General features: G+C 38.4%; 1 protein-coding gene across 6 annotated transcripts in view; it reads left to right on the forward strand.

Moving 5' to 3' along the window:
• Positions 1–24,503, forward strand: part of TNRC6B (trinucleotide repeat containing adaptor 6B) — a 256,314-nt gene that overhangs the window by 92,479 nt on the left and 139,332 nt on the right. For 4 of the 6 annotated variants that reach the window (XM_011284235.4, XM_023257506.2, XM_045062410.1 and 1 more), the window contains one exon: positions 1,869–1,936. In XM_011284235.4, coding sequence (XP_011282537.1) covers positions 1,869–1,936 — 68 coding nt within the window. Of the gene's footprint in view, positions 1–323; positions 413–1,868; positions 1,937–20,541; positions 22,733–24,503 lie in introns of those variants that run through there. The other 2 variants (XM_045062412.1, XM_019835626.3) reach the window with 2 other exon arrangements.

Here is a 24,503-nt window from a genome sequence, read left to right on the forward strand (position 1 = left end):
TGTGTGTCTTTAATTACTCTTGCCTATGCCTTCTCCTGTTTTTAATGGAAATTATGAACACCTCTTGATTTTCCTGTCCTTTCTGAAACTTAGCCTCTAAACTCTGTCCTGTCTTCTCTAGTATTCTTGGGAAATAGAGACTGTGGAGAAGATGACAGAATTGGAAAACCTTTTGTTTTCTTTGGGTTTCATCGTGGTGTATGTTGTCTGTCTTCCAGATTATTAGGTTTTGTAAGAAATAGACTGTATTTTTCTGAGTTGGGAATAGCCCTGTCTGTTTCCTTGAGTACATCTGTTTGATTTTTTAAAATTATGCCTTTCAGGGGGAGTTTTCATGGGACTAATAGTCCCCTTTGTGGAGGTAGCTCTATCTCGGTCACTGATCTTCCAGGTCAATAAGCCATCTGGAATGGTAAAATGCTTTCTTTTTTTTTCACTTTGAAATTTGTATTGAGAAGAAAACCATAGGGAGGAAAGAAACATAGTTAAAAGAATAATTACAAAACAAACACCCAGTTACCTACTACATAGGCCAAGAAATAGAATATAACCACACCCCAGGATCCTCCACATGCCCCTTCCTTATTGAATCCCCTCCCTCCCTTCCTAAGACAATCTCTAGCCTAAATTGGGTATGTCATTCCTTTTTTAAAAATAGTTTTTAAAAACTATGTATATACATACATGTCTATATACTCATACATACATACAGTTTTAAAATGTTATATTTGAACCTTATATAATGGAATTATACTGTGTGTGTATTCTTTTGTGATTTGCTTTTTCACCCAATACTGTGTTTTTATAACACATCTAGGTTGCAGTGTGTAGCTATAGTCAGTCATTTTTATATAGAATAGTGTTTATTCTGTTGTCTGGAAACACCATAGTGTGTATATTTATTTTACTGTTGATGGATATTTGTTCTGGGTTTTTTTTTCTGTTAAAAATAATACTATTAAAATTAAAAATACTAAAAAAATACTATTTTATATGTGTGTAAAAGTTTCTCTAGAATATTTATCTAGAAGTGCGACCACTAGTTTGTACAGTAAATACATAGTCAAGCGTACCAGATAGTGGCAAACTTTTGAAAAGTAGTTGTATCAATTTTCCTTCCCACCAGGAGTGGATGAGTGTTGCTATTGCTCTGTGCCCTTGCCAACACTTGGTATTGCCCAGCTTTAAAAACAAATTTTTTAATGTTTTATTTATTTTTGAGAGAGAGAGACAGAGACAGAGAGCAAGCAAGGGAAGGGCAGAGAGAGGGAGACTCGGAATCTGAAGCAGGCTCCAGGCTCCGAGCTATTAGCACAGAGCCGGACTTGGGGCTCGAACCCACGAACCGCAAGATCATGACCTGAACCAGAGTTGGTAGCTTGACCGACTGAGCCACCCTGGTGTCCCAGTATTGCCCAACTTTTGAATTTTAGCCAACCTGGTAGCGGCGAAATTAATTTGTAGTAATTTGCATTTTCCTGGTTGACATGAAACTGAGTATCTTTTCATTTGTGCATGTTCTTCAGTAAAATTCCTACTCAGTTATTTTGTAAATCTTTCAGGTATGTTGTCTTTTTTTTTTTTTTAATTGATTCCTAGCAATTCTTTATTATATTCTGGATGTTAACTTTTGTTACAGTTATGTAAGTTGCAAGTCAACAGTGTTTCCTTTTCTGTTCTGCAAATCTAGGCACCTAAGGAGAGATGCCTTGAGCAAATTTGGCAATTGAAAGCCACTGGCCTAGGCTCCTGTGCCAGACAGTATAGCACAGGGGCCATGTGGTTCTGCACAGGGCAGGCCCTGGAACTTTAAGTGAGTTGCATCTTAGTTACTGACTACTTCTGACCTGTGGTGCTTGCCTTTGCAGGTGGAACAGGAGGATTTTGTAATGGAAGGGCATGGCAAGACTCCACCTCCTGGTGAAGAAAGCAAACAGTGAGTCACAGTTTATTTAAAAAGGGTCCTATTACAGATCTTCAGAAGCACTTTGGTTAAACACACTGAGAGCGTGTTTGCAGAGGATGTATATGTTGGGCACATTGTGGAGCTCACCAGTTGCTTTGGTGGCTATTAATGCATAGTTTCTATTTATAGACAGACTAACTGGAGGGACAAGAAAGTTGGCTTTGTAGATTTTCACACTTGACTAATCAAAATTTGTGTTACACTTTAGCAAAGGCTTTAAGGCTCAGGATGTTCCAAATTGAACTAATTCAGTCTGGTTGATTTCCAAAGAAAGTTTAAGATGGTATATTCTTTTCTTAGCTATGTCCTTAGGAAGTACGCTAAATTAATAGACTGTCTTCCCTGCATTCCAAGTGTGAATTTATTTGAAATGTACTTCCTGAAATTCTATTCTATTTAGTTATTTATACTTCTGTTCTTTGTTTAAATAACAAATTGTTTCCCGAAAGGAACAGGAATATAAATAATATAACTTAGCCAACATTCTAAATTATTCAAGATCTCTCCCGACTTCTTGAAGAGTGATCAGTTTTAAATCTGAAATTGGGAGTCCTCGGGTAGCTTTTTGGTGACAGGGAATAGATTTTTTTTTTCCTCCCTCTGCCACAGAACTTGAAAAATTGTGTTGCAGAGAAGACTGGTGTTTCATATGCCCTTTTAAAGGAAAAACAGTTAAGACTGCCTTGAAATACTGACATGACTACTATTTTTTATTCAGACAGTAGTCTCCTAAGTTGAATGGGATAGCAAGTGATTCGTGGAATTTACCGAAAATCTGTAGGGAGAAACGCCTCTCTCATCTTTTTTTTTTCTTCCTAGAAAATAGTTTAGTTTTGATCTGTCTTATGAAAAGTATGTCTCCGAAACCCTTAGGAATGAATTATGCAGAATATGTTATGCTGCCATGAGGCCAGGTTCATTAAAGGAGAATGTTTGTCTTGTATTTGTTGTGAATGGAAACCAGGATATTTTCACAGCTGGTTTAATTTGCTAACCAGGCAGTTTTAAAAATAGCTTACAATATAAATCCTAACTTTGCTGTGTTCTGTGAAATGCACTTATATTCTACATGGGCTCATGGAATCAGTTCATCTTTAGCAAAGTAGAATGCCAAACATCTAGTCCCAGTGAAATCACAGGAACATTTCAGATGCATCTCCCTGTCCTCTTGCCCACTCCCCCAGCCCCACCCTCTGGTCAGAGGTCTTACAATGTAAAAATCATAGTTCCTATTTGATGAGGGTGTTCTGTGCGCAAAGCACTTTGCTTAGATGCTGTGTATGTCCTCTCCATTCATTATAGTGTACCCTTTTACTCGGAGATCAGGGTAGGTAACTTATCCATGGGAATGCAGCTTGAAATGGAAGTTAGGATTTGAATCTGGATCTTTCTGACATTACAGTGTTTTATAATATCTCCCTGACCCAAATCCTCTGCCAGCCTTGGGAGCTGTGTTCCTGAAAAGTACCGTGGTTAGCAAAACTGTGCAGTTGTTAAGATCAAAGTCTCAGGGATAAGAGGGAGTTGGGGGAAATAATGAAAATGGCATTAAGCCTATTTTTGAAACACAGATGAAAGTTCTGTTCTCTAGAGGGTATCCATTTCCCAAACAAACCAGTCTTTATCTTTAAAAACCTGCTCCAGTAGCCCCTATCCTGTATCAACTTCTTTAGGTATTCAGGAAGCACTGCTGGGGCAGATTCTCCCACAAGTTTTATGTTATACAAACGGCACTTCTTTTAGAGAGCTTCAGACAGGCTGGTGGACTTGCGTTGTGTCCTTACCTTGTTTTGTTTTCTGAGTCTCATGGTGCCTTTTCACAGATGAATCCTGTTGTGTTTTGCTTCTGGTTTTTTTGTTTGTTTGTTTTGTTTTGTTTTGTTTATTTTTTTCCTGGTCCTGGTCTGCTGTCCTATATTGTAATGACTCTTCTCACTAGGCACTCCTCTCATAGACCTGTCTACCCCTTTGGTGGGAGTGGGTAGCAAAGGTGATGTGTTCATTTGTTTGAGGCAACAAAAATTAAAAGATATACATATGTGTGTATATATATGTGTATATATATATATATACACACATATATATACACACATATGTATATATATATATATGTGTATATATATATATATATATATACATACACACACACACACACACACACACACACACACACACACACACACACACATTGCATCTTAGAAGTGTAGTTGGCAGAGGATGATAAACTCCTGGACAGTAGGATCAAGGAACTGAATACTACATTCTAGATCCTGGAAGTGTACACATTGCTGAATGACTTATGAAATTCCGACTTATTCTTTTATTTTTTAAATTATAAAAATAATACAGTTGGCTCTTGAACAACATGGGTTTGAAATGTGCAAGTCCATTTATACATGGAATTTTTTTAAGTTTATTTATTTTTAGTAATCTCTACGCCCAGCATGGGGCTTGACCCCAAGATCAAGAGCCACACGCTCCAAAACTGAGCCAGACAAATACGGTACCATGCTGTAAATGTACTTTCTCTTCCTTATGATTTTAAAACATTTTCTTCACTAAATTCCTGAAACCAGTATTACACTAAATCTTAACTAACTAGAATTTAAATAAAAACTGGAAACAAAAATAAAATAAAACATGTTCTTTTCTCTAGCATACTTCATTGTAAGAAACCAGCATAGAATACATGTAACAGAAAAAATAGGTGTTAATTGACTGTTTATGTTATCAGTAAAGCTTCCAATCAACAGACTATTTGTAGTTATGTTTTGGGGGGTTAGAAATTATTCACAGATTTTCAGCCATGCTGGGGAGTCAGTGCCCCAAACCTCCATGTTGTTCAAGGGGCACCTGTACACGATTGTCATGAAACATTCAAATGGTAAATGTAGACACAGAAATAAAACTGAGACTCTCCTTTTACCTTTCTTCCCCTCCTGATCTTTGTAAATATTTTCTGTATATTTTATTTATTTATTTATCCATTTGTTTATTTGTTTGTTTATTTACTTTGAGAGAGACAGTGCAAGTGGGGGAGGAGCAGAGAGAGAGGAAGAATCCGAAGCAGGCTCTGCACTGTCAGCGTAGAGCCTGATGTGGGGCCCAAACTCACAAAACTACAAGATAATGACCTGAGCCAAAATCAAGAGTTGGATGCTTAACTGACTGAGCCCCCCAGGTGCCCCTGTTTTCTGTATATTTTAAAACAACAACTAAATAGGGATATTTTTTTCCCCAACATAATTCTTCTGTGACTTGCTTTTATAATTTGCCATCTTTCACAGTCTACTTCATGCTCTTAATGCAGAATGTTCTGTTGAATGGATGGACTATAATCATTCTTCTCTAATTAGATGATTTGGTGGTCTCTAGTTTGATTACTACAAAGAATACTTTATTGAACATCTTTATTTTTATATCTTTATTCACAGATATATTTCTGTAGAATTTCTAGAGATGGAGCTGTTGGTTCACGGGATGTATTTTTAAAAATATTTTTAAATATATTTAAAAAATTTTTAATGTTTATTTATATTTGAGAGAGAGAACTAGTGGGAGAGGGGCAGAGAGAGACAGAAACAGAATCCGAAGGAGGCTCCAGGCTCTGAGCTGTCAGCACAGAGCCCGATGCGGGGCTGGAACTCACAAGCCATGAGATCATGACCCGAGCTGAAGTTGGACGCCCAACCGACTGAGCCACCCAGGCGCCCCCACGGGATGTACTTTTTTTACATGGAGGTAGTTGCTATCAAATTGCCTTCTGAGAAAGCACTACCCATGATCCTTTCCATCAACAGTGCATGAGAATGCCCATTTCTTCTCCCCTTTGATGACAAAAAAATTTTTAGCCTTAAATTTTTGTCACTCTTGTATTTTATTATATATATATATATATATTTTTTTTCAAATAATCTCTACACCTAACATGGGGCTTGAACTCACAATCCTGAGATCATGAGTCGCATAATCCACTGACCGGGCCAGCCAGGCACCCCTAATATTTAATTGTTTTAATTTTTACTTTTCTGCTCACTAATGAGATGGAATATCTTTTGTTAGTTTATCGGCTGTAGATTTTTCAATTTTATATATCACTTATTTGCATATTAGACCCATGTTTCTATTGGATTATTTGTTTTGATAGTTTTGTAAGAACCCTTTATATATTTTTAAATTATTATTATTATTATTATTATTAATATTAATATTATTATTAATTTTAGAGAAATAAAGTACAAGCAGGGGAGAAGAAGAGATGGAGAGAGAGAGGGAGAGAAAGAGAGAATCTTAAGTAGGCTCCACTCTCAGTGCAGAGCCTGATGTGGGGTCAGTCCCACAATCCTGGGATCATGACCTGAGCCAAAATCAGGAGTCACATACTCAACCAACTGAGCCACCCCAGCACCCCTGTAGGAGTCTTTTATAAAATATAGATATTAACTTTGTCTTTTGAGGTGTTTTAAATGTTTTGTCCCATTCCTTTTAACGTTGGGGTATCTTTCATACGAATAAATTTAAAAACATTTTTATGTGGTAAAATCAATTAGCCTGTTATAGCTTCTGTATTTTGTGTTTGCTTAGAGAAGTTGTCCCTACCCTAATGTAATAAATAAAATACCTTAGTTTTCCTGCCTTTTTTCTTTTTACCCCTACACCTTTGATTGAACTGGTATGCATTTTTGTGTATGATGTGAGGCAGAGATCTAAGTTAATTTTTTTCCAAATTGATTTCCAAAATGGCTCTCATTCATTGGTCTCAGTTTGTATGAATAGCCTATTTCACTTATGGAAGGCAGATGAAACACGGGGATAATATGACCCTCAAGGTCGTAAGAGCAAATTCTTACAAGGACTAGGACTAAAACTATTTTTATTAGCTGATCTACGCCACTTTCTTTGTTTCATCGTGTAACATTTTTACCGTAGATTCTAGAAGTTTTGAAAACATCATTTTATTTCCATGATGTTTATTTCAACGGAACTAAGTTCTGTTAATAGGCAGATTAGGATAGCTATGCATGTAGAAAGCCGTCTTGAAAAATAATTGACTTTTGATATTGAGAAGTATCTGTGCTAAACTTAATGTTTGGATCAGTTGTGCTGAATTCTGATGTATGTGTGAGTAACATTTAGTAGAGTGTATAGCTTTAAACACTGTGTATGTGTGTGTGTATATATATATATATGTATAGTTTCAATATTGTTGCTTTTAATGAGGTTTATTAACTATTAGTATATCTAATATAATCATTTTCTGAGAATATTTACTTTACAAGCTACTGTAACAAATCAGACAAGCTAAGTTTATTGGCATATAATTACTACATTAAACTCACACAGCATTAATCACATAATGTGTTTAACACAGGGGTAAATATAAAACTATAATGGCTTTTCAAAAAGCAGCATAAGCAGATACTTGCTCGTAGATTGTGTTTGACTATGGTTATTGAAAGCTCATTTCATATGAAATGTTTCCACCCAAGACAGGCTCTTGATTTGGTTTTATTTACGAGACAAGTGATAGTCTAGATGTTTGTAGGCAGATTATTTGTGGTAAATTATCAGTTTTGGTGTACAGTTGACCTTGGAACAGCACAGAAGTTAGGGGCACTGGCCCTCACGCAGTAAAAATTCCCCACATAAGTCTTGACTCCCCCCAAATTTAACTATTTATAACGTACTGTTGACTAGAATCCTTACCGATAACATAAACAATCAATTAATACCTATTTTGTATGTCATATATTTTATAAAAACTGTATTCTTACAATAAAAGAAGTTAGAGAAAAGACAATGTTTTAAAATTGTAAGGAAGAGAAAGTACATTTACAGCACCATACTGTACTTAGTGAAAACAATCTGCATTTAAGGGGACCTGCACAATTCAAACCTGTGGGGGGGGGGGGCAGCTGTATTAATGAGTTTGACCTCCTTTTTCATTTCTTTTTTTTTTTTAATTTTTTTTTCAACGTTTATTTATTTTTTGGGGGACAGAGAGAGACAGAGCATGAACGGGGGAGGGGCAGAGAGAGAGGGAGACACAGAATCGGAAACAGGCTCCAAGCCATCAGCCCAGAGCCTGACGCGGGGCTCGAACTCACGGACCGCGAGATCGTGACCTGGCTGAAGTCGGACGCTTTTCATTTCTTTATTAAAATCTAGTTTACACACAAGTCTAAACTTTGAATCTCCATGCTCAAATTGACTCGTATTCTCAAAAGATATTTGTCTTTAACATGCTGTATGCAATGATTCAACTTTTCTGGTACATTTTTGTTGATTAAATTTTCTTACAACTTTTGGTTCATTTTATGAAATTTCAGCATTAGAAATAAATCTCTCCGGGCACCTGGGTGGCTCAGTCAGCTAAGCATCCCACTTCTGCTCAGGTCATGATCTCACGGTTTGTGGGTTCAAGCCTTGCATTGGGCTCTCTGCTGTCAGCGCAGAGCCGCTTTGGATTCTCTGTCCCTCCCCTGCTTGCTCTCTCTTTCCCTCTCAAAACGAAATAAACATTTTAAAAAATAAATAAAAACAGATCTCTCAAAGCAGGATCTCAAAGACACAGTTGGACACTCGTGTTCACTGCAGCATTATTCACAGCAGCTAAGCAGTGGAGCAGCCTACATGTCCACTGACAGATGAACGGATACAGGAAATGTGGGATGTACATACAACGGAATATTATGAAGCCTTCAAAAAGAAGGAAATCCTGTCACATGCTACAATATAGATGAATTTGAAGGGCATTATGCTTAGCAAAATAAGCTAATCAGCAAAGAACAAATACTATATGACTCAGCTTAACTTGAAGTCATCTAATGTGAAAATCATAAAAACAGAACATAGAGAAGTGATGATTGCCAAGGGCCAGGGAGAGGGAAGAGAGGGAATTAGTGTTCAATGGGTATAGAGTTTCAGTTCTAGAAGATAAAAAAGGTCTGGAGATCCGTTGCAAAATGATAAGAATATGCTTAAAATTCCACTGAGCTTTACAGTTAAAAATGATTCAGATGGTAAGTTTAATGTTATGTGTTTTTTACCACAGTAAAAAAAAAAAGTTAGCAATCAAATTTAAATGTAGTTTATTTTTTTTTATAAAAGAGAAAGCTTATATGCCTTTTAAAAACATTTATTTATTTTTGAGAGAGGGAGAGAGCACAAGCGAGTGGGGGAGGGGCAGAGGGAGAAAGAGAGAGAATCCCAAGCAGGCTCCGCGCTGTCAGCACAGAGCCTGACACAGGGCTCAATCCCATGAACCATGGAATCATGACCTGAGCCAAAACCAAGAGTCAGATGCTTAACTGATTGAGCCAACTGGGCACCCCTAAATGTACTTTAAATGCAAAAGACAGCCTGGATTTCAAAGACTTAATACCCAAAAAAAAGAATGTAAAATTAATAATATCGATTTTATGTTGAGATAATAATCTTTTATATATGTTGTATTAAATAAAGCATACATATTAAATTTAAATCTCATTTTATAATGTGTTATATAGACAGCATCCCCTTTTTAGGGATTGTTGGTAGAATTAATTATATCAATTCCTATATTTCAGCTCTCTTGGGGTGCCTTTTTTTTTGATTTCTCTTTTTCAAGGGAAAATCTGCTCAGAGCTTGCATGGGAGGCCTATATGGAAATCAAAGTGTTGAAGACAGTTTTATATTGATTTGGAGAGAAGAATGTGATTTATGGACTCAACATTGCTCTTTATACTCTTCTGTGGTGTAATACGACTTTGTGCTGGAGGTGCTGTTTTTTAAATGTCTTAACTCCAATATCGTGATTAAATTCTCTTCTTCCTAATTACATTCTTCCCAACTTAAATGTCTAGTTATAAAATACCCTTTTAATTTTTCTGAATTATTAATTATACAGACCTTTCATTAAGTCTAACAGCTTGTCCTTACCTTATCTTTATTTCTGCTCCTACTCTGACTCATTAACTTACAGCTCCGTCTTCCTCAGAATCATCTCATACTGCGGTGCAACTTTATTCTCCCTCAGTTTATTCTCCCCCAGTCTCTATACTAAGAGTAGGGCGTTCCTTGTTTTATATTTAGCCACCAAATTTAACACTAATTTCTTTGGGAACCATTCTTCTGAGTTCTTTTAAAAAAAAATAGGCAGCTCTATAGTATTTCCTAAAAACAAAACAAAGAAGAAGAAGAAGAAGAAGAAGAAGAAGAAGAAGAAGAAGAAGAAAAAAAAAATATTTCCAAGTCACTTATTTTATACATAATTATCTTCACAATACAAACCTTGGTATTTGGCCATTAGGAAAGAGGGGTGTTGTTGTGTTGTTTTGTTTTTTTAACATTTTCTGTATTCTACCATGAGTTTTTCACCAGTGTGTTTTCTTTAAACCACTGAAATATGTACATGTTGAAATAAATGTACTAAGAAGTACCAAATTGAACTCTGTAAACTTAGTCATTACACAGCAGTAAGCTGGACATCAGAAGAATAGTTGGGTTTCTATATAATCTTTTTAATTATTTTGAAGAGAAAGGAAATGAGTTTTATTTTCAAGTTAATTGGTATTTTGAAAATGCCACAAAGTGGTTCAATAGATGATAGTTATGCTCATGGAATTTTTGCTGCTGGGAATTTTAGCATAACCGTAAACATTTTGTACTAGGTCTTTGGGAAACTGTCACTTGCTAATAAATTTTGTAATTTGCATTGGAGTTACTTAAAAAATTAATTCTCAGGGCGCCTGGGTGGCTCAGTCAGTTACACGTCTGACTCTTGGATTTGGCTTGGGTCATGTGGGCTCTGCGCTGGTAGTGTGTATCCTGCTTGGGATTCTCTGTCTCTCCCTCTCTCTGCCCTTCCCTTGTTTGCACGCACTCTCTCTCTCTCTCAAAATAAATAAACGTAAAAAAACATTAGTTCTCTCAAAAAATTGCCTTCCCTCCCCAGTCTCAGAATCATACATAATAAATTCTGAATTATATCTTATGAGGTTTCTCTTTGGTGTCTGGGCCGTGGATTAATTACAATAGGGGTAACTTCAGGAATTATGTGTTTCATAGTTGAAAATGACTTCAAACTCTGAGGGCTGCTACTACTTACAGGTTCATGTGATGACTTTAACCAACAGTGCATAGGGTAGATCATGCAGCTCTTAGAAAACTGCGGTTAAGTTAATAATAGTCTTAAATCTGTAGCTTCTATTTTGCTTATGGACAAATAACTGACTTTATGAAAAAACATTACTCAAAAGGCAGGATGTATTTGTCCAGTTCCTTGAAATTGGTGTTTTAAGGCCTCGTTTTGGAGATGTTATTGTCATGAAGTTGTAAAATGTTTTCAAATTTTTAAATAGTGTGATGTAAATACAGGTGAAGAAATAACACATTCAGCTGCAAGAATCTCCAGGGGTGTCATGAAGAGAAGCTAGTGTTTATTTCTCCCCCAAATGTTCTGATCACTAGGCGGTGTGGATACAAGTTCTGCCCTGAGCACTCTGCCTGGGTTCCCTTCCTGCCCGCTGTGTCTGTGGGCTGAAGTTTGGGCTGAAGTAGAGGTGAATTGAATGGCAGAGAGGAGGCACAACATGATGATGGCAGGCAGTGAAACGTCAGGTTAAGGCTTTTTGCTAAATCTTCAGCTCTGCAAGGATAGAGACTTTTGTCATCTTGGTCACTGCCAGTGGCACATACAAAATGTCAATAAATATAAATATATAAATATGTTGAATGAATGAAAATGTCTGAGTGTTAAGAAACCCTCCCTGGTCTACACACTCACTTTGAAACTCTGAGGTGGAGCTATTAAAAATCCTAACCCCAGAATATTTTTTATAAGTAGAAGAAAAGTGAATTGCTAGTATATCATGTTTGACTTTATATTCAGTGCTTTTTTTTTTTAAGTTTGTGTTTGTTTTTTTTTTTTTTTTTGGAAAGGGAGAGAAAGAGAGAGAGAGAGAGAGAAAGAAGGCATGTGCAAGTAGGAGAGAGAGAGAGAGAGAGAGAGAGAGAGAGAGAGAATCCCAAGCAGGCTCAGCACTGTCAGTGAGGGGCCCGGCTGAGGGCTCAAATTCATGAACCATGAGATCACAACCAGAGCTGAAATCAGAGTCAGGCGCTTAACTGACTGAGCCATGCAGGTGCCCCTGTTTTCAATGCTTTCTTGAGGGTATTCCAACAGACCTGATTTTATCACTATTCTTTAGGTGTCTCTATCTATGAGACAGTTGTTGGTTATTGTTTATTTGGCAGAAGATGCCTTTTTCCTTGTTTCTGAGGTCCTCCATAAGATGCTTTAGCCTACTTATGCATATTGTTTCTATCGTTTAAAGGTCCTTGGGCACCTGGCTGGCTCAGTCAGTAGAGCATGTGACTCTTGATCTCGGGGTCATGAGTTTAAGCCCCACATTGGTCACAGAGCTTACTTTAAAAAAACAAACTAGGGGCCCCTGGGTGGCTTAGTCGGTTTTGTGTCCAGTTCCTTGGCTTGGCTCAGATCACGATCTCACAGTAAGTGAGTTTGTGCCCTACATGGGGTTCTGTGTTGACAGTGCAGAGCCTGCTAGGGATTCATTCATTCTCTCTGTCTCTCTCCACCCCCGCAAAATAAATAAATGGAAAGTTTTTTTTTAAATAACTTAAAAAAAAATTTTTTTTTAACGTTTATTTGTTTTTGAGACAGAGAGAGACAGAGGATGAATGGGGGAGGGTCAGAGAAAGAGGGATCAGAATCCGAAACAGGCTCCAGGCTCTGAGCTGTCAGCACAGAGCCCGACGCAGGGCTCGATCGAACTCATGGACTGCGAGATCATGACCTGAGCCGAAGTCGGCCGCCCAACCGACTGAGCCACCCAGGTGCCCCAAATGGAAAGTTTTTAATAATCAATCAGTTAGTCAATGAGAGGGTCTTTCTACCCCTGTCCAGTGGCTCCCTGTAAGGCTTCCATGCACAGCTCACTTCCTTCTCCATTAGATGCTTCTGTTGAGGCAGAGACCCTTCTTTCTGACCAGGAGCGAATCTAGGTTTTTGGGAATGCTCTTTAAGGAAAAGAGAGTTAATTCAAATATGAGTTGTACAAAAGTGAACATTTATTTACAATGAGGAAAGAAAACCACACACACAAAAAAATGGCGACTTTTAAGAAGTGGACAAATAGAAAATTCAGAAAAATAGCACTAGCATTTGTATTCACTACTTAACACATCACTGTGAAACTTTTTTCTCTACGTTTTTTGGGTGCATAGTCTTTTTTGCCCCTTTATGTTACAATGGTTCTGTGATATTTTCTAGAAAGAGACTAGAAAGATAATTCATTGTTTGTTATAGCATGGTTGACCACAGTAGGGTTTTTCATAATGACGAATCAACAAAGTTCCTTTCATCCTCACAACTTGTTATTAGTAACATTATATACATTTTTGAGATTGTTATCAACTTTGGGGAAATCTCTATCAAGTATCCTTTATATTGTAAGGCTTCACTTTTTCTTGTACATTGGCTACCCTGTAATACTCTGAATTGACACATTTACATCATGATATGATCTGGCCCTGCACACTTCTGTCATGATACAGAGTAAGTTGGCCCAGTGTCATCTTTGTATGCTAGGATAGTTAACAGTAATTCGACCATACACAGAAGTGCTAAGAACCACGTGAATATATTCCACTAAACCCAAAATGGATTTGTCTCTAGTATAACTTTCCCTTTATGGATCCCCCAAAGGCCTGCAGCCATGAGGGGAAAGCTGAGATGGAAAGAGACTGTGGTTTTAACAGTATGGGTTAAGAGTAATGAATGTATCTTGTCTTTGCACACTTTATAAAAAGTGTCATTAGAACAAAGTTGGACTAGTCACACTTCCTAATTTCAAAATATATTACAAAGCTACAGCAACCAAAACAATGCGATACTGGCATAAAGACAGGCAAATAGACAAATGGAATAGAATAGAAAGCCCAGAAATAAACACTCACATATAAGGTCAAATGATCTTTGACAAGGGTACCCAGACCACCCAATGGGGAATGAAGGAGAGTCTTTTCAACAAATGGTGTTGGGAACACTGGCTACCCACTTGCAGAAGAATTAGGATGGCTCTTTGTCTCACACACATATATAAAAATTAAATGAAAATGGATTAAAGACCTAAGCTTAAGACCTAAAACTATAAAACTGTTTGAAGAAAATACAGGAGAAAAGCTTTGTGACATTGGACTTGGCAGTGATTTCTTGGATGTGACACCGAAAGTCAGGCAAGGCAGACAGATGAGACTACATCAAATTTTTAAAATTTTGTGCATCAAAAGACCCAATCTATAGAGTGAAAAGGCACCCTACAGAATGGGAGAAAATATCTGCAAATCATATATCTGATAAGGGGTTACTATCCAGAATATGTAGAGAACTACAACTCAACAACAAAAAAAATTGTATAACCTGATTAAAAAATGGGCAAAGGGTTTGAATAGACATTTCTCCAAGAATATATAAATGGCCTATAAGCATATGAAAAGACACTCAACATCACTAATCATCAAAGAAGTGCAAATCAAAACCACAGTGAGATACCACTAGGATGACTACTATCAAAAAAACCCAGAAATCAAAACCCAGAAACAAAAACGCCAAAAACCCCAGAAAATAACAAGTGTTGGCAAAGAAATTGAAACCTTTGTGTACTGTTGGTGGGATTATAAAATAAGGTGACTATAGGGGCGCCTGGGTGGCGCAGTCGGTTAAGCGTCCGACTTCAGCCAGGTCACGATCTCGCGGTCCGTGAGTTCGAGCCCCGCGTCGGGCTCTGGGCTGATGGCTCAGAGCCTGGAGCCTGTTTCCGATTCTGTGTCTCCCTCTCTCTCTGCCCCTCCCCCGTTCATGCTCTGTCTCTCTCTGTCCCCCAAAAAATAAATAAACGTTGAAAAAAAAATTTAAAAAATAAAATAAAATAAGGTGACTACTGTGGAAGACAATACAGAGATTCCTTAAAAAATAAAAACTAGAGCTACCATATGAGCCAGGAATCCCCCTTCTGGGTATGTATCCAAAAGAATTGAGATGTTTGCATATGCATATTAATAGAGAAATAGCCAAGAGGTGAAAGCACCCCAAGTGTTCACTAGCGGCTGAATGGATAAACAAAAGATGGCATATACATACACTGGAATATTAGTCAGCCATGAAAAAAGAAGGAGATCCTATCATAATATATCAACATGGATGGACCTGGAGAATATTATGTTAAGTGAAACAAGCCAGTCACAAAAAGACAAATACAGGATGATTCCACTTAAAGGAGGTATCTAAAGTAGTCAAATTTATATAAATAGAAAATAAAATGGTGGTTACCGGGGGCTGGGGGGAGAGGAAAAAGAGGAGTTGTTTAGTGGGTATAGAATGTCAGATTTGCAAGATGAAATAGCTCTAAGTATCTGGAGATCTGTTTCACAACCATGTGAGTATACTTACCAGTACTGAACTGTACAACTGGTTAAGATGGTAAATGTTATGTTACGTGTATTTTACCACAATGAAAAGGAGGAGGAGGAGGAGGAGAAACACATTGCAGCAGAAAAAAAGCAGAGAGAGATCATTTGGGAACAGTGCTCAAATGGAGCTTTGGGAGAGCCCCGTGACAGTGAGGGGTCCTGCAGCTTAAGCTTCCTTAGCTTCATACTGACGCATCTGTTTTGACCATTCTGGTCCTGCCCTTCCTTTGAAGTACAGCTCCATTGATCTGTAGTGTCCATATTTTCTAACTCCTATGTCTCCTAGGCTGGAACTGTACAGTTAACAATTTATCTCACACTTTCTTGTTGACTATGCTGTGTACGTGTTTTATCTTCCAATTATAGGTTTTTAAGTGTTACGTTCTTCCGCACCCTGCAAATACTTAGGTTTGTAGTATTCATCCGTTTATTCCTTTGCTTATATGTTTGGTCCTTCATCCAACAAACATTCATTGAATTCCTCCTATGTACTAGATCCAGAAGTAAAAGCCACATTCTGATGCAGCGTTGGCTATTTTCACCTTCTGATTTTGTTGGGGTTAAGAATCCTGAAAAGCTTGGGGCACCTGGGTGGCTGGCTCAGTTGGTTAAGCATCCGACTTTGGCTCAGGTCACGATCTCTCAATTCGTGGGCTTGAGTCCTGTGTTGGGTTCTGTGCTGACAGCTCAGATCCTGGAGCCTGCTTCAGATTCTGTGTCTCCCTCTCTCTCTGCTCCTCCCCAGCTCGCACTCTGTCTCTCTCTCTCAAAAATAAATAAACAATAAAAAAAAAAAAAAGAATCCTGAAAAGCTTGGCTTTTCCGTTTATATCATTTCTTGTTAGCCTTTGTTGTTGCCATCATTTGACAGTACTGGAAGTTGATAAAACTTAGAAAAGTCTTTGCCTTTCTTGTGTTCTCTACATAGCAAATTCCTACTCATTCTTTAGACTGTGTTCAAAATCTCGTATCCCCTGTGAAATCTTTCCTGACTCTCCCAGAAGTTAGTTCTTTGTAATCCCATGGCATAACTATGTTATATCTCTGTTCTTTAATTATGGCACTTACCATGCTATATTTTAATTATGGATTTACCTGCCTCTGTCCTTCAGGGTGTTAGCAACCATTCTTTTTATCCCTCAGGGCCTGGCTGTAGCACAGTATGTAATACATAGCGGATGCTTTAAAAAAGGAGAGGGGAGGGGCGCCTGGGTGGCTCAGTTGTTTGAGCGTCCAACTTCAGTTCGGGTCATCATCTCGCTGTTCCCTAGTTTGAGCCCCACATGGGACTCTGTGCTGACAGCTTGGGGCCTGGAGCCTGTTTCGGATTCTGTGTGTGTGTCTCTCTCTCCCTCTCCCTCTCTCTGCCCCTCCCCCACTCTGTCCTTCTTTCTCAAGGGTAAATATTAAAAAAAAAAAAAGAAAAGAAAAGAAAAGAAAAAAAGGTTCTTGACTGCATGAATGAATGATGGGTCCAGAATTTGGAGTCTTATTCTTGAAAGAGTTGATTGGCCTTACTGGATTTCATGGTCACAAATTTCATTCTTAACAACAACCATTTATCTTATGACAATTACTTGTACCTTTTAAATATAGTGCATACTTTTCTCCACCTCTCCTACCTCAGCTGGTCCCTTCTTGGTCCTCTATACTATATTCTCTATATACAAGCCAGGATGAGTTTTCTAAACATAAATCTGATTCTGTCTCTCCTAAAGTGATGGTGGTAAGACCTCTGAAGCCTTGAAATGCATACTTAGGGAGGTTTTGGAGACTTTGCCCCTCTTTGTAGGAAACCTATTAAAAGGCACCCACATTCCATATTAAACATGTGGTTTTATTTATTTTTGCTATCACATGTTTACAGAATATTGATAATTTTGTTTCTGAAATTCTTTGGCTACAAATAACTGACTTAATTTGTAATTTCCTAAGATTTTTTAATAGCTAACATTTTTAGAAATTTTTACAAAGTGAGAATTATTTTCAAATGTAATGAAAATGTTATAAATACTAAATTTAACAGTGAATGAAAATCCTGTGTTTTTATGTTTTTGAGGACATTTAAGCATTTATTAATTTTTATGATTATAGTTTTCTTTTTGTGTCTTTGACTTATAAATATATTTTTGCAGGTCCTAACCATTTGCCTAGGCCCCTGAGAAGCTGGTAGGTAGAGAATGAGTCATGGATAAAATTGTGCAGTTCAGCCTCCTGTTTTAACATTCTTCTGTGGCTTTGAAGTGCCTGGGTGGCTCAATGGTTAAGTGCCCAACTTTGGCTCAGGTCATGATCTCACAGTCTGTGAGTTCAAGCCCCAAGTCTGGCTCTTTGCTGACAGCTCAGAGCCTGGAGCCTGCTTCGGATTCTGTGTGTCCCTCTCTCTCTGCACCTCCCTTGCTGTCTCTCTCTCTCAAAAATAAATAAGGATTAAAATTCTTCTGTGACTTTCCACTATTCCTCTTTTTTTTTTTTTTTAAATGCTTTTTTATTTTTGAGAGCACATGAGTGGGGTAGGGGCAAGAGAGAGAGAGAGACAGAAGATCTGAAGTGGGCTCTGTGCTGACAGCAAGGAGCTCGATGTGGGGCTGGAACTCATGAACTGTGAGGTTCGACCTGAGCCAAAGTCGGACGCTCAACTGACTGAGCCACCCAGATACCCCAGCTTTCCACGATTCTTAAAATACTGTGGCCTGAAAGACTCAGTATGATCTAGCCCTTCCTACCTCCCCAAGTTTATCTTACACCTCTCTTGCCTGCTCACCTTTCCTAGCCTCCTGGTCATCCCTCTTGTTCTTTTAAAAACTCAAGGGGTGGGGCACCTGAGTGGTTCAGTCAGTTGAGGGTCCCACTCTTGGTTTCTGTCCCATTCTTGGTTTCAGCTCAGGTTATAATATCAGAGTTTCATGGGTTTGAGCCCCGAGTCTGGCTCTGTGCTGCCAGCGGAAAGCCTGCTTGGGATTCTCTCTCTCTCTGTCTCTCTGTCTCTCTCTCTTGCTCTCTCTCACTCTCGCTCTCTCTCGCCCCTCCCCTCCCCACACTGCCTCTGTCTCTCTCAAAATAAATAAATAAACTTAATTTTTTTTTTTTTTAAACTCAAAGGATTGCTTTTTAACTGAGCTTAAATGTGCTGCCTGAGATAAGCCTTCCCTAATCACCTTATCTAAAGTGAGCCTCCTTCAGGCATTCTGTATCCCATCAAACTCTGGATTTCCTTATCAGTGATATCCTTCTCCCATAAGGATGTTGGCTCCACATACTCAAGAACCTTTCTAGTTTGCCTTACTGACTCAACTAGCACATAGAAAGCATTTAGCACGTACTTGTTGAACACATGAAGTTATTTATGTTAATAGATTTTATAATTTAACCATCCTTGCCTTGTTGGTATAAATTTTACACGATCATAATGAACTATTCTCTTAAAACTGCTCAATTCTATTTGTTGATACTTTACTTAGGATTTTTATATTTGTCTCCACAAGTGAAGATTGGTCTATAGTTTTATTCTTGATATCGTCTCAGTCCAGATGGATTTCAAGAATAGGTTAGCCATATAGAAGAAATGAGGAAGCTTTCTCTTTTGTCTCCATAAATTTGGAAATAGTAGGAATGACATAGACATTATCTGATAGAAGTTTGATAGAATTTGCCCAGAAAACCGTTTGTGTCTGATGTAGTTTTACTGGCTACTTCTTTGAATATTTTACAGATTTCTGCTGTGGGTTTTTATTGTTGTTTTCATAACTGTTTTTGAGTTGATTTTAGTAATTTCTGTTTTTCTTGACTGTCATGCGTTTTATTTTATCTTCAAGTTTATTGATGTCAAGTTATGTGTAATTCTCTCACAATTTAAAAACTATTCCTCAAATCTGTAATTATAATATCTTCTTTCTGAGCCCTAATGTTAATTTATGACCTCTCTCTTTTTCCTAAATTTGATCAGATTTTCTAAAGGATTACCTACCTATATATTTTAAAACAAAAAAGGTGTTTGTTTTCTTGATTCAGTCTACCCTTTTTTGACGATTGCTTTATGTTTATGCTTTTGCCATTGTTAATTTATTTTTGGTTTGTTACTTGTTTTCTAGATTGTTGAGTTAAAAGTTCAGTTCATTATTTTTTAATCTTGTTTCCTAAGAAAAATATTTTAGTACCGGGGTGCCTGGGTGGCTCAGTTGGTTAAGCATCTGACTCTTGATTTTGGCTCAAGTCATGATCTCAGTTTGTGAGTTCAAGCCCTGCGTTGGGGCTCTGCTGTGACAGTGTGGACCCTGCTTGGGATTCTCTCTCTCTGCCCCTCCCCCATGTGCGTGTGTGCTTTCTCTCTCAAAACAAATAAATTAATTAATTAATTAAAAAAAAATTTTTTTTTTTAGTATATAGTTACCAAAGGTACCAACTTTGAAAGAGAACATCCATTTGAGTATATAAGTTCTGGTATATTTGTTTAAAAAAAGTAATCTTTTTTATTACTTTGTATACTCATCTTGTAATAATATAATTTAAAAACACTGTTTTATGGTTAATATAAAAAAAGTACAATAAATATATCACAGAGTCCAAAATGTCTGGAAATACAATGAAAATAACATTTTTTAAATGTTTATTTATTTTTGAGAGCTCACAGACGCGTGTGCAGGTAGGGGAGAGGCAGAGAGAGAGAGGGACAAAGGATCCAAAGTGGGCCCCAGGCGGACAGCAGAAAGCCCAACTTAGGGCTCGAACCCGGGAACCACCAGATCAAGACCTGGGCTAAATTCGGATGCCTGACCGACTGAGCTACTCACGTGCCCCTGAAAATAACGTATTTATTTCAGTTGTTTCTTCAGTGAGCAAGTGGACTAATTGCTTTAAGGTTAGAGGTATCTCACAAAACAAAGCTGTCTAGAGGTTGAAGAAAACCTATTGATCGTATTATTTGAAAATAGAACTAATATTTCTAAATGTGTTCGTATTCTCTGGCTTTTTATGTAGCTTGCTTAACACTCACAAGGTAATATATATATATATATATATATATATATATATATATATATAAAATATTTTGTATTGGGGATTGGAGACTTAACAAAATTATAAAGACATTAAACAAGGGAGCATTACAAATGAAAACAAGGCAGCTATATGATCTCCATGCATTTTAACATGTTGAGCATGCTCCACGCAAGTAAGCTTTCCGTAACTCAGCTGGAAGGCATTGGAAGGATAAAAATAGACTAAATATTCAAAATTTCCATCCAAGGAGTTTCCTGCTTTTGCCTACATCTCAATTGTCTGTCTGGGTCCTGGCTCTTGCTCTACTTGGGGCTGCGCTAAGACAGTGGAAGCATTTACACCATAAATATTCAAGCTGCCACATTGTTGAGGCGTTGGCCTCCGCCTGCCCTAAAACAGCCCCTTTCCTGTTCTTCCATCGGAGTGGAAAAATCAAGGGAGGGAGGGAGGCTGTACAGGATGATAAACATGTGAGATTTAGGAAGGGTTCATAGGTTCCTTTTCGAGGAATGCCAGGCTTACAGAATCCATGGGTTCTCTGCTGGATGGCACATCAGATTACCCTTGGTCAGCCGCATTCATTTGGGAGACTCACACTGTGGAATCCCGCCTTTTTTGGTTTATAGAGATGATGGAGTCTGACAGGGTTTTGCCTGCTTTCTATCATTTATTTCCTAAGCCGTCCAACTCCTTAGAATAAATAGATGGAGGTGAGTTTCTGGAAACCATGTGACTTCCGTTCTTTATAGTTGGATGGCAGATTTCCTGCTGCCCAGCACTTCTGAATGGAAGTCCAAGTAATTCCTTCATTCGTTTATTCACCTACTATGTGGGGCCTCACACAGCAATGGAGGAAGATGTGGTGTTTGCCCTTATACACACTGGGGGAGATCAACCATAAGCAAATTCTCACGCAAATAATAAATCGCAGTTATGAGCAATGCTGTGAAGAAGGAATAAAGGATGTTACTGGAGTGTTGAACAGGAAAACCTGGTCTCGCCTGGAAGGGTCAAGAAAGCCTTCCTGGAGTAATGGATTACTTTTGAGATGGCAAGGATAAGATGAACAGAACTGCTAAAAAGAAAGAAGCCAAGTGCAGAGTTTTAGAGTTGAAAGGAACCGAAGATACCATCTAGTGATGTCCAGTCTTTACAGTCCCCGAATGAGAAAGGGCTCGGGAGGTAAAGGGATTTGCCTAACGAAACCTGTGCAGCCTGTTAGCCCCAGAGCTAGACACACAAACCCTGCGTGGATTTCTTCGGTGGGTGGGTGTAACAAGATGTATATAGCAAGGAGAAGGGACTTGGGGATTGGGGAAAGCAGGTAGGTGTTTAATTTCGTGCTTACTGCTATCAGCTGCAGAGCCGTTTCCTCAGGTGGGAGAGGGGATTAAAGAAGGCTGGAATCTGCCAGATCCTGGAGGAAGTCAGCTTGGTAGCCGCAGCATAGTTTTTATTGGGGGGGGGGGGGGAGTGTCAGATACACATGCACCAAAAACGATAAATGTGGGAAACTAACCCCTGTTCTGCTTCTGTCTAGCTGTGTGATTTGAGATAAGTCACTTAACTTCTCTGAATTGCCAGTCTCCGTTTCTACTTTGGTGTTTCCCTTTGGTCTTCTCCTGTGCATTTTAGGAACTTGCCGGAGATCAGTTGTGCCCTATATTTCACCTTAATCTTTAAAAACTAGTCTCTTGTTTGGCTGAAGCATTGTTTAAGCCCCCTTTTAAAGAGCAGTTTGCCAGCCCATGCTTGCCCAAACAGCCAAAGAACTGTAGCAAGCAAGTCAACCTCCAGGATCTGCAAGAATCGCTCGCAACTGAGCATATTTCTATAAACCAATAAAGGTTTTTCTATTTTGTTCATCTGTTACCCTTATGCTGTTGCCACTTTCACATTCAGTGCGTGTAGGCGGAGAGCAGGAGATAACAGCATTTCACAAATGAAAGTGAGTGGAAAAGGGCTGCTTTCCCTTTAAGGCAGTTCCATTCCCCAGCTCCCTCCCCTTTCCTGATTGACAGACCTACCCGAAGTCACATGATCCGCCTCTATTTGAAGGTCACAAAAAGCTGCTTCCTTTAGAGACAGAGGGGGAGAGAGAGAGCAAGAGGGAGAGTGAGTGAGAGAGTTAGTTCAAGCCAAAATGGCCGACAGAGTCTCTGCTGGTTTCTGAATATTTAAAATACAAAAAAACAGATAGACAAAAAGAAATCATTTTTTGGACCTTTTTTCATTTCCATTTCTACCTTGTATGCCTCAATTTGCTGGATTTAAGCACTGCTGCACTTTATGAGGTTGGTAAATATTTTCAATTTTTTTAAACCAATTGATTTATATGGATCTTGTCTAACCGTTTTCACTAGTGCTGTTGCAAATGGACATTTGTCTAGCATGGAGACTGGCTTCAGACATTTCGTGAATCTGTGTAAATCAGACCCGTGATGTACTTTTGGTTCGGCATTTTAGAAATGGAAAAGCCTTGGTAGAATATTAAATTTTGAAGTGATTTAATTGCACTTTTAATTTATATACAGATTTTCATCATCATTTCTGTGTTGCAAATCAATGAAACTACGAATAACTGGAAATTTGATATTTAGAAAGAGGTTTTTAAAAAACACAGACCTCTCCCTGCCCCCTTAAATCTGCTGCAAAAATTTGCATAAATATAAATGGGTTTGCATTCTTTCGGCTGCTAAGGCCGACAAAGGATCTGGGAGGGCAAGCACAACCATGGAAAGCCTTTTTTTTTTTTTTTTTCTTTAAAGCTAGGCCATCCTTCCTAGAGAGATGTAAAACCTAAAATAAGACCTGATACATTTTAAACATCAGGCTGGGGGCGAGTGAACACCAGGAGGTTTGGGGTTTGTAGATTCCCCTGCTTGAAAACCTCCCAAGCAATGTGTGGGTCACCCGTCTCTTCTCGGCGCGCGCTCATTTACACCGGGTCTCTGTGTGTGTTCTCAAATGTGCAGCCAGATGCGCTTTTATTTTGATCGTGGTTCGAACCAAGTGGTAGGACTATCTTGTAAACATGGTGTTTTAAAGATCTAAACAGCTATTCACCCCACCAGGAATGAATTCTTTATCAGTTTCTCCCTGTAGATTGGCCTTCTCCATTTCTCACGGGTTACAAATTTTTGTTTCATTTTGTACAGATGAACTGGGCTTTTCGGCACAAATTCAGCATCTGTGTGTGTGTGGTTGCCTGTTTGGGCCGTGTATCCATTGTCGAAGTGGACGTTTAGGGTCACGTAAATAGGTAGCTGTATGGATGTGTGTGTTCATTACCCCCGAAACTGTGCGGTGCCCTGAAGTTAAATTCCATTACTTCCAATACAGGATTCTAGAAAGCCTGGGAGCAGGGAGGAAAGAAAGCTGAAAACTTGCTTTCTCAGAGCCACCTCCCCCTATCATTGTAAGAGTGTGATGTAATGCTTCTCTCTCGTCTGGTGGGCTGAAAGGGTCGTAGTTTGTGATGTGGCGGGGAAATTGCCCCCACCCCCGAGTAAATCACCCCACCCCCTCAGCACATCCCTGGCTCTGAGAGGCCTTGTTTTCTTTTCTTTTTTCTTTTTTTTCCTAATTTGTATCCTCCTGATTTATGCGTGGCATACTGGCATGAGAAAGAGACTGTTCTTCTAAATCTGTTACAAAGTATAGTTTAGAAAGGTATTTAAAATATGCAAATGCCTGGAATTGTCATATCCCCATCATTAAATATGTAGACTTGGATTAAAGCTAATTAAGCATAAATGGAATAATTTTGATCAGAAGGGAGCAGTGTTGTTGTTTCCTTTTTAATTAATCTAATTATAAGATGCTTGCTGGGCCTGCAAGTGTTAAAAAAAAAAAATGGAAGAAATGCTGGCCCGTTTTGAAAATTTGACAGTCTGGAAGAGGGTGTATAGTGCTTTCAAAAGCTTTATTCAGTGTTCAAATGGATTGGCCCCTTGTGCTGAAAATGGCCTGTTTCTTTGGGCCAATTGTGTGTAGATGAAGGGACTTTCACGCTAATTTAACAAAAAGACTCTGCATTTGAATACATAAAGATAATTAAAGTTC

The sequence above is a fragment of the Felis catus genome, chromosome B4 (assembly GCF_018350175.1).
Source record: "Felis catus isolate Fca126 chromosome B4, F.catus_Fca126_mat1.0, whole genome shotgun sequence".
Lineage (NCBI taxonomy): Eukaryota > Metazoa > Chordata > Mammalia > Carnivora > Felidae > Felis > Felis catus.